Source organism: Cupressus sempervirens, chromosome 2 (assembly GCF_028749045.1).
Source record: "Cupressus sempervirens isolate cs-2001-9-10 chromosome 2, ASM2874904v1, whole genome shotgun sequence".
In the NCBI taxonomy this organism is placed as follows: Eukaryota; Viridiplantae; Streptophyta; class Pinopsida; order Cupressales; family Cupressaceae; genus Cupressus; species Cupressus sempervirens.
Genome location: NC_143119.1, coordinates 584,246,616 through 584,264,280, shown reverse-complemented (window position 1 = coordinate 584,264,280; position 17,665 = coordinate 584,246,616). Strand labels below are relative to the sequence as shown.

At 35.4% G+C, this 17,665-nt stretch overlaps 1 protein-coding gene across 2 annotated transcripts; it reads right to left on the bottom strand.

The window, feature by feature from the left end:
* Nucleotides 1–404: 404 nt before the first annotated feature.
* LOC149574767 (linoleate 13S-lipoxygenase 3-1, chloroplastic-like) lies at nt 405–7,674 on the bottom strand. 2 transcript variants are annotated; one of them, XM_089814592.1, is made up of 10 exons: nt 7,250–7,674; nt 6,152–7,109; nt 4,587–4,867; nt 4,198–4,435; nt 3,437–3,763; nt 3,210–3,295; nt 2,975–3,082; nt 2,452–2,753; nt 2,040–2,306; nt 405–1,653 (listed from the first exon to the last, which is right to left on the bottom strand). In XM_089814592.1, the coding sequence occupies exons 2-10, from the start codon at nt 6,570–6,572 to the stop codon at nt 903–905; spliced, it is 2,781 nt and encodes a 926-aa protein (XP_089670718.1). In that variant the 5' UTR covers nt 6,573–7,109; nt 7,250–7,674; the 3' UTR covers nt 405–902. The 2 variants fall into 2 exon arrangements, with proteins under 2 accessions (XP_089670718.1, XP_089670717.1); XM_089814591.1 differs by having other exon boundaries at nt 6,152–7,612.
* Nucleotides 7,675–17,665: the final 9,991 nt, after the last annotated feature.

Here is a 17,665-nt window from a genome sequence, read left to right as displayed (position 1 = left end):
TAAGACACCAAAACCTGTCATTTTAACTTACTGCTGATAATGTGCTATTCTAATGCCATGGACCCCACTCATACTTTACGATGCCTTTGCACTTGGTAAACGTTTGGGCAGGAGGATATGGTACCTTGCAAAGTTCGATTGAGATAGCAGTCCTTTTATACCCAAACCATTGAACAGGATCCTATAAAAACTTTCCATTTAGATGTCTACATACTATTTTAGTAGTAGCTACTAACCTAGTATTGTCACATTGAAATATAGAAAGCATAAAGAGCGCAGAGACAATGTTGTCACAGTCATGTACTATTTCACAGATACAGTTGATGCAAACTGAAAAGAGAAAGAGGATGAGAATAGAAGATAGCAACACAAATACCATTTAGGTAATGGTGTAGATGGCTACGTACAAAACTTCTTCTTTACATTCCTTAGTTTACAGAAGAGAGCAACTGCTAACAATATAACCGCCCGTTAATTAGTGTCACCTTTTATACAAATTGCAATCGATGCAATGAATATACTAATTTTGTGAGACCGGGGTCTAATTTGTCAGACCACAGTCTCTCGAAGATGAATATGCCGAGCGAATGAATATACTAAATGGATTTTTAACTGTCACCCATAAAGAACTAACCTTCCTTTCTACACAATGACTGCCATCAATGCCGAGCATGGAAGTGCTCCCATCTGTATTATAACTCTTACAATCATCTGACCTAAACTTATGTATTTAATGTGAAAAGAATCCATATTACAGTATACAGGGATCTTGTGGGTCAGAGAGACTCTGATTCCCCATGGGTAAAGTGGGTAAGCAGTCAGGCAGGTTTATAGACTGTTTGGTCTTGTGGACGTCATTAAAATCTTTCATTCATATGCTATCCACTATCCAGTCAATTTCATTAAATGGAAACACTGTTTGGGATTCCCCTGCCTGTTATCCCTGGACCTGATGATGGCATCAATAGTTCATATGGAATCATCCCTGCGCCATTCCTGTTCCTAAGATTCAAGTCCTTATTTCTCTCTTCTATCATGTTCTCTATACTCTGTATCCTAGCAGAGAATTTGTGGAATATATCCACTACATTTATGTCACTTGTGGCCAACAGTTGTTTTTGGCCAAGGTACTCTTCATCTGGGGAATGAGTAGAGAGAGTATCTATTACAGCCATTAAGCCAAGCGCCTGAGTGAGACTTGGCAAGCATGATAGGAAATATTTCTGTGGGTCTGAAACAAAGTTTTGATATTCTGGATCTTTCTCCTCAGGGACCAACCTCCTCATAAGACAAGGCCTGTTAGGTACAAAACCTCCATATGGGTATTGACCAAAATTAAGAGCAGCATGCTGTCCTGAAGCAATCCATATCATTGTGGTTAGGATACCAACTAGATCCTCCTCTGTTTCCAGTTTTGGCCACCATGGTTCATTTTTTAATTCTGGATGCCCTTTATTCTTGATTTCTTCCCACCAAGTTTGAAGTTCAACATCACTTTGTATTCTTCCTGGTTCTGAGTAATAACAAGAAACGTATTCTTCAACATAATCTTTGATAGCTGACCAAATAAGGAGACCGTCAGCTGCATAAGGGTAGTCTTCCATCACCAATTTCACACCATGTGGTTGAGTAGAATCCTCAACTGCCATACCCCTGATAAGTCAAAATCGTAGCCCTATTAATAATGGTATTTGAATTACTCAATTTTTTTATATGCCTCTCCTAAAGCATACCACTTTCAAATACAAGTTAAAGAATAAACGATTAAAGATATAAATAGTATGATATTGATATCAGAATTCAACAGTCTAGTTTTTAAGACAAACTCATTCTCATGTTCTATGAATAAATGGTTCACAAGAACCTAACTCTCATAAGAATGAATGAAACACTTGCTACATATTTTCCTAACTTGTTCACAACACGCATTCTATTTATCCAACTAAGCACACATATCATAGCCTGAAGTCCACCGAATCCCGAGGAAAGATATTATAAAATGCATTGAAGGTCATTCATTTGTGTCAAGGATGTCTCACCTTCTGATCAAGTCTGCAGGCAAAGCTTCCATATCAAATCGCCATTTCGTGCGGTATGCTGCAGCACTTATATCCATGCAGTACTTGCCAGGAGTGAAAGAGGATTCGATCACTCCCTCTGCGCTGATCAAGGTCTGTCGGGCCATTGCATTGATTTCCATCGTGTACCGCAAGTGTGGATGGAGCAGTTTGAAGATAGGATGCATAGCACTTAGATGTCTATGAGCTGCAATTACATAGGGCTCTATGCAAGCGTGTGTACGCAACCTGCCAATTTGTACAATGCATTAGAAACTAATTTGAAGGGACTTCATTTTTAATTTGTCAGATCATTAAACTCTGTCATTTAGCTATTGAAAAGGCCAAACACCAGTCTATGGAACAACCCCTTGAATCAAACATGAAGGCTTACCAGTGATTCACCAGCTGGTGGACACCAGCATCATTGGAACATACATGAGCTTTGGCTAATTGCCAAAGCCAGTGAGTAGTTGAATCATTTCCGGGAGTGAAAACTCTCTTTGACCGACTCCCAGGAGCTGGTGATGGAAGGCTAAGCTCAATAGCAACAGGCTTCAGAGTGTTGAGAGGAGTTAAGAAAAATATTGTCCTTGTAGCATATGTCTTTCTCCCATCCAGGGCATTGATTCCATTTGCAACTGGAATAAATGCATCATGGTAGTCCAAAATGAACAATTTGTTCTCTTCTATAGCCTGCACAGAATAAAACATGGTACATAAAATCTTAGAATGATGACGGAAATACTATTGGCTGACTTGCGCTTGGACTATTTGAGAAAGCGTATCATAGAGAAGCAGTACTGCACATATGTACGTACTGTTCCTCGGGAATTTGAATAATGACGTGTGGGAAATTTTCCTAAGCTTAGATAAACTAACACTACGAATTCTTCAATTTACTAGGCATCTGTTACCTGCTTCACAGACAACCCATTGAGTTGTCCTATGATATGCTCTTCTTTTAATGCTGACTCTGGTGAGCCATAGCTTTGTGGGTCCAGCTTGCTCACAGGAGGAAACTCCTGCACCATTTTAACACTCATAATTTAGATGGCAAAATCCTTATAACATTCCTGTCATCGATAATTAGTTTCTAGGGCGGGAAGAAGGCCGTATCTCTAAGAAGAAGAAAGGGCAAGAAGAACAAACCTTTAACCGCTCAATGGACACAGGATTTACGCCTGCCAGCGTTTGACGAGCAAACTCATCATCTCTTAACCATGCCGATCTATCCTCTGCAATAGTAAAACATCCATACCAAAATTAGAAAAGCCATGCACCTATTCAATCTACTTGATAAGTACAGAGAACCATGGATAACATAGATTTATGGATAATTAATACTAAATTATAAAGACAAGGAAGCAGATATTTACTTGAGATGATACTTGGTGTGTCATACCGCAGAAGTTTCTCACTGATTTCTCGGATCTTATTCACTCCTTCTGGCATCTTCTTGAAGAGTTCTCTTTGGAGGTCAAAATAAACTTTGAGCCCCTCCTTATATAGAGCCTCTACTTCGGAGAAGCACTCAAACTCCTTGTTTGGATCCATAATACTGACCAGTAAGGCTGGAATCAAGTTACGGCAAATAGCTTTTGTCCTTCCATGATCAATGGTATCTTGCTTGAGCTCCTCAAATGTTTCATCCCGAGGTACATACAAAGGAACAGGCTGCTCCATCCTGGTTTCTATTGCTGGGTCTGTTATAATGCAGCCAGTAGAAACATTGTTAGAATGTCTATTACCTAGCAATTGTTGCAAAAATCCATTACTTTCTTCACTTATAAAGTGTCTTAAAGCATTCACTGACAAAGCAACCGCAATAAGAAAGTCAGAAATTAGTTGCCTAGGCCAGAATTTTAAAATTCAGAGCATGACTACACTTTGCTGGGTATGCTACTATGCAGAGACGCCATGCCTTTTTAGCTTTTCGGGAATGGAAAGCTAGTAGGATTTGACTAACCAGTGAGAAGATACAAAAATAATGCAGTCCATCTAATCTAAGGAGAAAGAAATGTAGGGATAGAAAATCATTAGACATCATATTCCTTTGACCTTGCGGTACATTGTTCTATAATAAGTAGATTGCAGAACCAAAGATAGAAATCGCTTAATAGGGAGAATAAATTCTTACCTGTTTTCGTGGGAGGACGGCCGGTTCGACATCTCCTCGGATAGGGCATTTTCTCAGTGCCTAGGACTGGTCTGGCAAGGTCCTTTCTCTGGTCTGGGTTCCCCAGATCATTGTACACATCATAATCATATATTCTATCCGAATGTTTGCGTATACCTTCGCCATTGCCCCGTAGATCCTGTAGTTCCTTCAGCCTAAGGTCTTTCAGGCCCGGTGGAGTCTGAGAGGGCAAGTATGGCTGTTAAGACAGAGAGAGGGAGTTAGAAAAATAGGTACTCTGAAAAACCCTTCAACCATATTTTCGTAAGCTAATGTGCACCTGGTCATTAATCAATCAAAATCTATCTTTACAACGATAAATGGTACTAAAAGCACACCCATTTAGGTACCTTGTCACTGAAGAAGACCCTGTTTTCGAGACCGTCTTTGTTTGGCTGCACCCAGGAGTTACAGGAAAAGAATACCGGCCCATTAATGAGCCCATTGATTACAATTTTTTCCAGAAAAAATTCTTTGTTGTGTCGATTAGTGACAATGATGGCTCCTGGTTGGCCAAAATCGGAGTTGATGGTAAAGTTTGCGGTATAATCTACTGTCGCTGCCCGCACTGCAGACTTGTGTAGCCACCCCTTCAAAGCAGATTCATTACTTCTCTTGCCCGTGTTCGTTTCTGCACAAAATAGGCCCATTCAAGTAAGGCTTAATAAAAATATCATTACACCTAAGTACTACATAAATCGTGCGTTAATAATAGCCAGTGAGAGCTAACTTTGAGGAGTGGAGAGTTATAATGATCTACGTGCACAAACGTAAATTCTCGTTGGGACTTTCATCTGTTGCAAACCCATTGGAATCTTACTGGGCAATTGATTGGCATTAATCAGCATAATTTCCTAATGGATAGATATCATGAAAGAAAGTTATAGCATTCATTATCTAAGGGAGAGATACCCCGCTAATTGGCTATTCTTCTCACGTTTTCCAAGGAAAACTATATGGACTTGATGTTTAGTTGTAGTATAAATTGACCTTTCTTTAACCTGTTGATAAACGAATCAGGCGATTCAAGCAAAATTTAGCACAGAAACTTCTCATCTCATCGAATTGCGAAATTATAAGTTTCTTAATGGGTTAATGTCAGAGACGGCCCGATTACTGTTTTTTCGTGACCTGGTACAAGTAGACAACCTTATCACGTAACAGGTGTTCATCCCCGGCATATCATTGTTATAAACTTCTCACGAAGACAACAGTGGGGAGTTGATGAAGTGTGGGATTTGGAGCTTTCCGTGAATCAGTGCTCATAAACATAAGGGTTGGAGTTTCTAGTAGGTTGCAACCTTATATAATGCTAAAATTGACAAAGTTTCAGTTTATAAGTGGAGATATTTTTCGCAGCAAATTAAATTGGGATATTACTATTCAGTTTTTGAACCGTACCAGGTTTCAAAGAGATCGAAATCACGCTTTCCAAATTTTTAATTTATCTAATTATCAAGTAGATCGGTTTTTGAAGAGCAGGCTAAGTAATTTTCAACTAAACCACACCTATAAACACAAACCTATTTGGTAGCTACCCATCCCTTGTCTGGACTCTGAATGGCAGATGCATTCAATCTTAAAAACTCTGAGTTCTTAATCAAAGACTCTGGTCTAATTTTTTGATATAAATTCAAATTTACAAGTATTTGGTCATAAAATCCAAGTTCACGTTTCCTTACTGTTGTAATTCAAACTTTGATTGGAACACGGTTGCTTGGGGATCTATGTTTCGGAACTGAAAACAATGCAGAACTAACAATAATGATATCTAACATCATAGTTGACTCGCACTGTTCACAATCCTTCTCTACCATACTACTGTACTGTAAACACAAACATCATGATAAATCTTTAATATTTTAATCTACTGGAAACTAATGATCTTTAACAAAATTGAGATGGATGAGCGTACTTGGATCAATTTTCTCGCTGACGAGTTGCAGCACAACATTATGCCCAATCACCTCAGCTAACGAGTCCACATGCCGTTGCATGGATTCCTTCAAATCCTCCTTCTGTTTCCTTCTCACGGTAACAATGGCCTCCAATTTCAGCTGAACGGGTTTCTCAGGTGGCAGAGTTGCAGGGGTCGAGGTGGGTACTCTCTTGTCACTCACAACTGCCCTCAAAATCGGGTAACCCAACTTCCTCCTCCCAAATTGCTCCCCCTGCTGCTGCTGAGAGACTGAGAAAACACTCTTACACATCTTCCTTTGTGAGAAAAACTGTTTTGGATGCCCGCACAGGAGAATTTTCTTCTGAGGCCTAAAATTTTCTGCAACTATAGACTGATCCCAACTCATCTTCATCACAGGCTGAACTGACTGCAACATGTTTGAAAACAAAATTCCCTAAAACTGTTCAACGACCCAAATTAGCGTGCCGAATTCCCAAAACGCCACTACAAAATGATTGGGGAGTTTCAAAGCAAAATTTCCCTTCCCAGATTTCCAAACCGCCTCTATATAAATCTTCAGAATGATTTGCGAATTTCAAAACAAAATTTCCCTCCCCAAACTATTCGACAACCCAAATTAGCACCCTGAATTCCCAGAACGCTTCAATAACAAAATTTCCCTTCCCAATCTACCCAACAATCCAAATTAGCAACCCAGATTTTCAAAATGCCTCTATATAATAAATCTTCAAAACGATTTGGGATGTTTCCAAACAAAATTTATTTCCCCCTATTCAACGGCCCAAATTAGCTACCTCAGATTTCCCGAACGCCTCTATATAAACCTTTTTACAGATCCTGGATTCGTATTGAGCTGAATTGGGTGTTCCAGCTGGGTGTGGTAAACATAAATCCTACTTTGCCTTAGCCTGCTGTGCATCCTGGTAGCTATATAGTGCGCATAAGCAAGGACCTGAAAAGGACATGTACGTGGACTTTGATTAACCGCGTAGTAAGAGGTCTACGGGAGACCAATCAACACGGCCAGACTAAATTTTTGCCCACACACCAAATTAAATGTGAAAACGCAGACAGGCTTACACAGAAACTCACCCAAACCGCCGGGGGACCCCTCCAGCTGGCACATCTTGACGGCAATGGAATGACTTTAACCAGCATTGACAAATCATCTTCTTCTCCTCCGCGTTCTTCTGCAGATCTCCCAGGGTTTTCTAACCCTCAAACAGGGGTTCTGACCTTCAGGGTCCCCTACACGTGGCATGCTGTCCTGCCTGGTGTGAAAAACGTGAACGTGTTTTAAATGATTTGGGACTTTGAATGGCACTAAGATTGAACCGTATCACCGGCTTTGCCATGGTTTCCGATTTGACAGCCAACCGTTGGCCGTCGGCCATGGAAGAATTTGACCGAAACTGTGCTCGACATTTGCCAGGGAGGTTCCTAAATCATGTATTCAATTGTTTTTCGTGACTTTGCTTGCATTTTAATGTAGTGGAGGTGATTCATCTGTTTTTGGGAGTATTGCTGATGTCCAGGTTTAGGTAAATCTGACTTGAGGTCAAGTTGTTACTTGTTTATCAGTCAAGTTGAATGGCTTACAGGGGATCTTCTTCTTGTTGAATGTGGAGAGGCCTTAAAGCATTGAACGTGAATGTTTCACAGTATATTATTATATAATTCTATTACTTGAATTTTGATTTTGGTCAAGCATTTTGAATAGCTCAAAAGAATTTGTCAGGGGTGATTTCCTTGTTCAACATGAGGGAGGGAGATCTACCTCTCTTTTTTCAAATGATGAAGTCATGATGATTATTTAACTGAATAAATATCACTCAAAATCTTTAGTTGTAAATTGAAAACGAAACAAAACTGTCAATGCTGGCATTCAAAAGACTGATTTGCTTGCTAAATACTCCATTTATAATGATGTGGGAATGGTTTGGAAAGAATAAATAGTATTTGCAGCAAATTTATAGAATATATGAGATTTAATTTTCACAACTCATAAAGTTTTCATTATTTTTACCATTCAGCTCTCCCCTATTCAAATTATGGATCATGGAGTTTGATGGGATAAGCTATGGTGCAATTAGAATTAGAAATAATTTGCAATCTATAGAGTCTACAATGTAGTTTTAAGAATCTATTAAATTATATGAAAATATCTATATTTCAATCTTTAATAATTTAAAAAATTAAATCTTACTTAATAGAAAAATTAAACTCTTTTGAAAATTGAATTACAATGACATCCGCATCATTTCAATTAGATTATTATCTCTTGTTCTTCATACTAAATAAAAAGAAATAAACAATATTCTTAGCAATTAAATTATTATTTGTTTTTTATATAAAATATATATATTTCAACCTTTAACAATTTAAATAATTAAATTTTACTTAATAGAAAAAATCAACTCTTTTGAAAATGAAATCACAATACCATCCACATCATTTCAAATAGATAGATATCTTTCAATTCTTCATACTAAATAAAAAGAAACAAAAAATTTCCTAGTCATAAATAAAAAGTTGAATAATTCAACAAAAACTTTGATAAGATGAAGTCAAAAAATATCTATAATAAATTTGACCGAACATATCATCTTTAACAATGAATTTAAAGAAATTAAAAAATTTCTTTATTATTTATTAAAAATTAGGTATCATAAAAATCTAACACTTATTAATAAAATGAACAATTCAAACATAATTTATAAAATAAATCTTATTGAAAAAGGAAAAGGTTTAACTATTTAGAAAATGTAATTACAATACTATCTACAACAAACTCAATAAAATAAAATTTCCAAGTCTTTCATATTTAAAAATAATAATCTTGATCTCATATCAAAAAGTGATTTATTTAAAATAAAATATACAGTTAATTTATTTCAATCTTAAAATCTTTATAATTGAGAGAGCTAAAAAATTTCCTAAAATAGTTGTATATCTAACATATATCCATGGCAATTTTATGTCAACTTGATTTAATAGATCCTCAGAAATTCATAAATGGCACCACGGGCCTATCATTTTTTAACTCATCTCCATAGTCAAAGTGGTCTTACTTATTAAATTTTCACTAACTAATTTTTTGATTTGTTTTATAATGATTTTTTTACACAATTTGTGTTTTTATATAAGTGGTAAATACTATTGAATTTTATTAATATTTATATTATTTTATAAATTCAATTTATAGACTACTAGTAAGAAAGATTAGGTAATGAAAACATATGGCCTTGTTCATAAAAGAAATTTAAAAACCCAAATTTAAATGACATAAAAATAATGAGATCAATAATGTTACATTGTTATAAACATACATTTAAAACCCTGCCTTAAGAATGCATTGAATACAAAACCCACCCATTACATGTGATAATCATGATGATCTTTAGAATACAAAATCCTCTCTTTACATGTGATAATCATGATGATGGTTGGAAAGAAAAACATCAAAAAAGTCCATCAGAGAGATAGTTTACAACATTATCTCATTTTTGTTACTCAGACCTCTACATTAATAAAAGTTATCACTAGAGTTGGTCCAATCTAAGTCTTCCACGAATGGGTAGAACTAATGTTGTGGTGACTTAAGCAAGCAATTTGCCCAACCATCTCTAATAGCATGTAGCAACTCAACACATAAATTGTTAGTAGCAACCTCCAATAGACAAAGATTCCATACTTAATTGATAACTGCAATGCATCTCAAGAAGATTTATAAATTACAATCAAAGAAGGTGTTGGTCTGATTTTTCACAATGCAAAAATTTTGAGAAATTTTTAGTGAAAAATCATTTGATTCTTTGTGTCGTGCAAATTAGGGTTTTGTTCCTTGTATTTTTCAAACCCTTAGATTGCCCTAGTTCATAGCTTGGTCTCTGTGTCTTTGAAATTCTATTAAATTCTCAAGGTTTGTCTTCGAAGAATTTCTCAGAAACCCTAGTGCCCTGTCTTATTTTACCCTAGTTTTGAAAACCCTTAAAATATTTTTAGAAAAATGTTTTTAATGGTATATCATTTTACCTCAGGTTGGGCTTGTGCAAGCATAATTTCATTAAAATATTGTTTAAAACTTTATTAGCCATGTTTTGTTTGCATCGATCTCGATTATTTTATTGAGAAAAGGTCCTATGTAACAAATATTTTGTGTGACCGTTGATCTTGATCAAATCAACGGGCATCTCATTCCCACAATAAGAAGATGCAGGGTTTTTAAACAATGCAAGCATGCGCTATGATCACACGTAGCCCTTCCTAACGTTCTAGCCTCAGTGTGCCGCAAAAAGTTCTTAGTTGTCAGAAGTAGTTAGACTTTTTGTAGAGTTGTCAGTGTTCCTTGTGCACATTTTGAATTTCCTGCAATGTCATTGGTTGGTCTTTTAATGATATTAATACTTTGCAGTTCAGATTTTGTGATTGGGGCTAGCGCTTGCCCGCAATATGAAAATGCATGAGTTTTAAGCAATGCGGGAAAGCCCCTTCGTGACACGTGGCACAGAGTGACATCTTGGGGCCACCTTTCTCAGAGGGTAATAACACCTTGTCATTTGTGGCAAATTGTTAGGTGAGTTGGAATACAAAGGAAGCGCCTCATTGGTCCGTCTAGCTGACTAAGTATATAGTCACAGAAGATTTTTCATCGTCGTAGATTTGAATAAGATCTAGGGTTAGCGCTTACCCGCAATATGGACTTGCTCAACATTTAAATAATGCAGGCAAGCGGGCACAGTGGGACCAAGACTTAAAAGGAATGCAGAGTCATGCCATGCTGGAAAGGTTAGATGAAGTAGAGTGCACTCATTGGTGGTAGGTGACAAGTATGCCAAGTTGGAAGCAGTGATGTCATGCGCGTGAAAACTTTAAATGCTACAGTCAGATTAGCTAGAGCACGTTGATTAAAAGATGATATTCTATTGGTCAAGCTAGCTGAGTGAACCATCAAATAAAAAGTTTTAGACTCATAGTTGATCTAAGTAAGATCGACGAAGAGTGCTTGCTCGCAAAAGGAAAGTGCTCACAGGTTTAAAAATGTGAGCTTACGGGTGGCTGACACGTGCCAGCAGGCCAATCCAGTCATGACATGGCAATCACAAAGTAGAGTGGTGATGTGGCAATTAGATGGGCCAATCATGAACTGCCATGTGGCAAAGGGGTGGTCAAATCTAGTTGACCCTAAATTTTGAGGGGTAGGGAGAAATTTGAAAAATAATTTAAAAATATTATTTTATTGTTTCTCAGAATAGTGGATGCATGTCACTAAATTTTAAATTCAGAAAAGGCTTTTATTTGCTAAAGTTTTGGCTTTAGAACATTTAAAATTTTTGAAAAATTTAAAATTCAATTGCAGACCTAAGTGTTCCATGCAGCAGGGGTATTTTTTGAACTAATATTCTAGGGGTTTATGAGAGGCCAACATAGCAATATTACATATCGTTGAAATCGGGAGAATCTAAATTTTTTGATTATGCAGTTAGTTTCTCCATAGAAAGTAGTTTGTTTAGGCTATTCAAGGTTTTCTCTCAGGTTCCCAATTTGTAACTATATTCAGGTGAGGAAGTTCATAACTATATTATAACATGGTAATGACCTGAATATGGTTAAAAGATAGTGAAAATGTAGTTAAGATCGAATTTGATCAAATTCACTTAGTAAAAACTCAATTTTACCAGCATTTCATGAGGCATATCAGATAATTGGAAAACAAAGGATTTCATCATTAAACTGAGGATATTTTCAAATCAATTACAATGTAATGATGAAAACAAATAAGATCAAAATGGGAGAAGGAAGAGAGAGGTTATTCAGTTGCAAAAGATTGAATTCCAAGTGGACACATGTCAATCTCACATTAGATCCGAGAATTCACTTCCTCCTATATCTTTCTTTCTCTCATCTATTGGGGGGGGGGGGGGGGGGGGGGGGGGGAGGGGAGGAATTTTGGAAAGTTTCTCTAGAATGAAAACACTTGGCAGAATTGGCTCTGGAATTGGTGAAATTTGAATGGAAAGATCTGGGATGTGTTGGTTCTATACCATGAAGCTTTTGCTTTGGCTGTGATACCCCCTTTCCATCCCATCAGTTTCTCATTCCCACCATTTTCTCTCTTTTATGATAGCATTTTCTCATTGTATAGTCTGGTTTATTAGGTTTTTTATTAGTCAATTTCATGCATTTTCATGTATTATTTCAAGGAAATCAATACAAAGAACATTAGTGTTTAGTTTCAGTTTAAATCTTGTCTCCTTTCTCAGTTGAGCTATGATGTTTTATGGTCTTTGAAAAAAGAGCTTAGATCATAAGTGCAGTCCCTTAAGGCTGTATGTTGCTTCATTATTGCTTGTAATTCAAGGAATTATGTAAATGCTTCAGAGATTCAATAAGGTTGCAGGTTTGTTGAGGACAATATCAGGTAAGAATGAGATTTAAGTTGAACATTGATGTCTATTTACAAGGTGAATGGATAGATCATATATCTGAATATATGAATTAGTATCAAATATCCAAAATGCATGAGGGAGATTCATGAATTGTCCAATGGATGAGGCATTGATTTGTTACAGGATCATAAGTTTGTTGTTCATACCTGGTTTTCATCTGCTTTCCACACCCACATAAAATCAAATCAAATTCAAATCATCTTTACATTTTATGTTGAAGAGCTAGAACATTTTAAACCCTTGCTTGGCTTGTGAATATCATAGAGTTGCAATTTGCTACTTTAGATCTGTGTTATTACATGAGTTAATAGGAGAAATAAGGGTTTTATCTGCTTTATATTAGATTTAGTGTATGTTTTGATAATTGGTACCATATAAAGAATTTATAGGTCCAACCTCCTAGGTTTTGCAGAGCGTGAAGAAGAAGAAGGAGTTATGCCTTATAGTTGGCCCAAGACTACAATCAAGTGTATCCGTTATAGGAATTTGCTAGCCTTAGATGCATCAATTTGGTTTCTTGGTCATTTTCAAAACTGTTAAATCAGGAGGCAACAGAAGGTAGAATATAGGTTGCATAATTTCTTCACCAAAGAAATGCTATAAATAAAATCCATATAAATAGTGGCAAACTAAGAAGGTGCAACATTTTCAATTTTGTCTCAAGCAAAGGCTACCCAAATTTTTTCCAATGTTATCATTTGCATGTAAACATGGATATATAAAGACCAAATTAAGGTTTTCTTAGTACTTATAAGTATCATTGATTTCCCATGGAGCTAAGGGGAAAAATACTATAAGCTTGCATTTCACTCTAGTGTATAGCTCAATAAATAGAAAATTATATAGAAAACATGTAAGAAAATCAATAGTATAAAAATGCTAATAGTAATCTAGGAAAAGATGAAAAGATGTACATTTCAATCTATTTAATTATGTAGGGGAGTACGATCATTATCAAATTATGAATATGGTAAACTTCTACCAAGTGCGAAATTAGCCATGTTGTTATTTACCCTATAGCAGTGTTGAATTTCATGATAGTGAAAGGATTGGAGATAGATTTTAACAATGTCCATGACATATTGCAAGGACCAAATATGATACATATTGGATGTGATGGCTTTCTTAGTTATCGTAGAGTCACCCACAATCTCATGTTTGCTAATATTCAAAGAGGATGCCAATTCCAACTTTAATGTCATGAATTTAGCATAATTGTTTGTGTCTCTACCAATACTAGCACATGAAAGATTAACAATCAACCCAAGAGAAGATCTTATTACAATACCAATCTCACATTCTCCAAGGTTCCCATGTGAAGCCTTGTGAAAATTCAATTGAGACATATTTGTCAAAAAGATTTTTTCATTCCAACACAACATGCTTATCCAAAGATTGATCATAAGGAATTGGTCTAGGAATAGGAAATTTATTGAATAATGTTTGAGACTTCAAAATATTGCTATCTCAACTAGAAAATACCCTCTTAGTGTTAGTAGTCTTATGAAGGTAAGCACTAGAGTTTTAGGTGACTCTACAACACCTGCAGGATCAAATGAAAGACAAAGATAACTTCCACAAGAGATTGACAAGACAATTGCACTAAGATGAAAGAATGATATGATTGATAATGGACATCAATAGATTGATTAAAATGTACATAATAGGGTTCCTTATAGAGGAAATGTGATAAAAGACAATGATAAGGAGATTATAACCTATCAGCTACACAGGAAGTAATCATATGTCCACCAAAGGTGGATCATCCTCCATTATACAATGAAGTGTGTACAATAAAAGGATGATAATGTTGTTGAAATATTCACTAAAAGTGGATTGAGATAAAAACTATCACTAGCTAGAGTGGAATTTTCCTACACCATGTGCTTAATTGAGGTACAAGCTCCTAAGTGTCTCAATGAAAAACTACTATGTAATACAATATCCCAAGTAAGCTTAAGAAAGGTGTAATTAGTAATTATTTAACTACACCGACACTCCCTTAAAAGAAACTTAGGGGAATGCACTTAAACTCACAATGCAATGCAATACATGAAATGTAATTTCTTGTAAAGTAGAGAAAGAGGAAAAACCTCATGGAAATCCTCCCTCCCCTCTCCCCCCCAACACAAAAAAGAGAGAGAGATGAAAAAAAACAAGATTCATGGATGGATGAAGTATTCAAGACCCTCTAAGAACTAACATTCCTTTTATCAAACAATGCATTTTTATCAACTTGATCAACACCTCCATCATAACTCTTATATTTATCTTCATGACTATATAAAACTACACACACACACACACACACACACACACACACACACACATATGTATATGTATGTATGTATGTCTTTCTTTATAATTTTGTATGTTTATTTGTATATCTTTGTATTTCTTTCTGTGTATATGTCTTTAAATAGCATAATTTCTTTGTATTTATGTTTACACACACACGCGCGCGCGCGCGCATATACATCCCTATATAAATATATGCATTCACACTCACAACCAAACATCCACAAACACATTTTTTTATTGAGTTTTATTATTTTTCTATACCTTTATTTTTAATGTGCCATTTCTTTTTTCTTTTTTCTTATCCTATATATATATATATATATTTATTTATTTATTGTTGGATACAATTGTTAAATTGTGTGTTGTCTTTGATGTCACACAAATGTCACATCAATCATCAGATAGTGTCTACCAAGCTCAGAAGGTTAGCTAGACAAAGGAAAATGTTTATCGAGCTTTCAAGAATTTTAGTTCTTACCGAGCTCACTCAGTAATCAAAGAAAATATGACAGAAACAGTTCTTACCGAAGTTCACTCGGTCATCAAAGGTAATTTGGAAGAAACAATTCTTACCGAGTTTACTCGGTCATCAAAGGTAATTTGGAAGATTCAATTCTTACCGAGTGAACTTGGTAGCCAAAGGATTTTAAGGATATTGCAATGTTAACCGAGTCAAGATGGTTAACTTAGGAAATTTACAGAAGTAGCATTTACCGAGCAGTGTTGGCTAGTAAAGGATTTCATTGTCTTATGAAATAATGTTTATTTGTTTAAAAGTAATATCTGTAGCCGACTGATGAATGGTTTATTGGTAAATGTAACATGTAAATGGGCCGACTTGATAATCTGAATGGTATAAGTAGGAGGTCAAGTTGCGAATTTAAAATGTGTAGTATGTGGAGGTATGAGAAGTTAATGTGATACGAAGACTGATTATTGTGGAAGCAAATTTGAAGGATGATCAAAGATCATTGAGGAGCAGTAGAGTCATATTTGATCAAGGAGGATCTAATGATGCTGAACAGAGACTTGTATCCAGCAAATTTAGTTGCATCTTGTTCAAGTCAATTCATTGTTTCTTTCTAACCATTGTAGTAGTGATTTCAAATCTCTTAACAGAGTTGGTTTAACAACCATTTTGTAAATCCTCTAACAAGGTGAGAGTTCAGTTGAATTGTTTTAAAGATCTCTAGCAAGGCCACTCCTAACAGGGTGATTAAATCCTCTAACAGTGTGTATTGTAACCTTTAACAGGGTTGGCTCCTAACAGGGCTCATTTCAGAAGAGTGAAAAATTGGTGTCTAGTTACTTGGTGATTTTTCCCATATTGGGTTTCCATGTTAAATTTGGTCTCTTGTGTTCACTTTATTTTTAGTTACATGCCTGAATGCTTGAAAAGAAAGTAATAGTTTAATTTACCAAGTTTCAACATTTGTTTACCGAGTATAAGTAGTAACTAGATCATTAAGACATCTAAGGGATTTGTGGATTAATTTTTGTATATATATATATAAGTTTTTTTAATGTTCAGTTATCTCTTTTTTCTTGTTTTTTTTTTGTGTGTATGTGTGTGTGTGTGTGTGTGTGTGTGTGTGTGTGTGTGTTTTCTTAATTTCTTAGTTTTAATTTTTTTGTGTTGTTTGGTTGTTTGTCCTTCTTTGTTGTTTTTTTGTGTATTTTAGTTCTAATTTTTATCCTTTAGTTTATGTTTATATTTTACTTATCTTTTATTCCTATCTTGTCATATTTTTTAAAATTTTGTTGGCTTTTGTGCTACCTCCCATGTTTCTCTTTCTTTTTAGTTACTTGTGGTCTAAAATCTTTGGTTCTTCTCCTTATGTTGTCTTATTCATCCCAATGATGGATCACAGAGTGTGGTAAAAAATGTTGATGCTAAAAGAATTTCACACTATTGAAACCTGAAGAAATATTACTATTATCAAGGACTGCAAGATTTTAATGGTGTTAAACTTATCTTTATCACCTATTATGTGATGTGAACAACCATTGTCTATAATCCAATATGTTCTCTTTTTCACACATAAGACAAGTGCTTTTTCTTCTTTAATAACAAAATATCTTATCTCATCTTCATCATCATTATCTAAAAAATTGATATCCTTGATCTCAGTTTGTTCATCACTAACATAGAGACATTCTTTAGGAAATCTTGATTTGTAAGCTTTAGGTTTTACCTTAGATTCTCTTGTATCACATCTAGAAGAAAAATGATCAATCTTCTTAGAATGGTAGAAGATAAAAAGGTGACTTGTTTTTTCATATTCCCTTACCTTTAGGCTCTATCTTTGTGATCAAAGCTTCAAATTCATCCATCTTTCTTTCTTCTTCTTGTACTTTTTCCCACTCACTTGTATATTCTCCAAGGTTTTTTTTAATGGCGTTCATGTTCTTGGTTAATACTCTCTTACCTATATGTGCATTGGCTCTAAAAGTAATCTCAATTATAGGTAAAGGATCTTTCAATCTTCCAATTTCAAAAGGTTGTATTTTACCAATCAATATTTCCCTATTAAAACCTTTAAAAAGAGGAATGACTTCTTCAATTGCATTTACCATGTTCTCATATCCTGGCTTTATGGATCTGAGAATCTTTTGAACAATTTATCTTCTGATATGGCTCCTCTTGAAATATTTATCCATGTAGTGTAATTTTAGTAATCCTTTGCACATATGCTCTAACACTCTCATCTTCTTGCATTCTAGCATTTTCTAGTTTAGTTTTCCAATCTTGCAACCT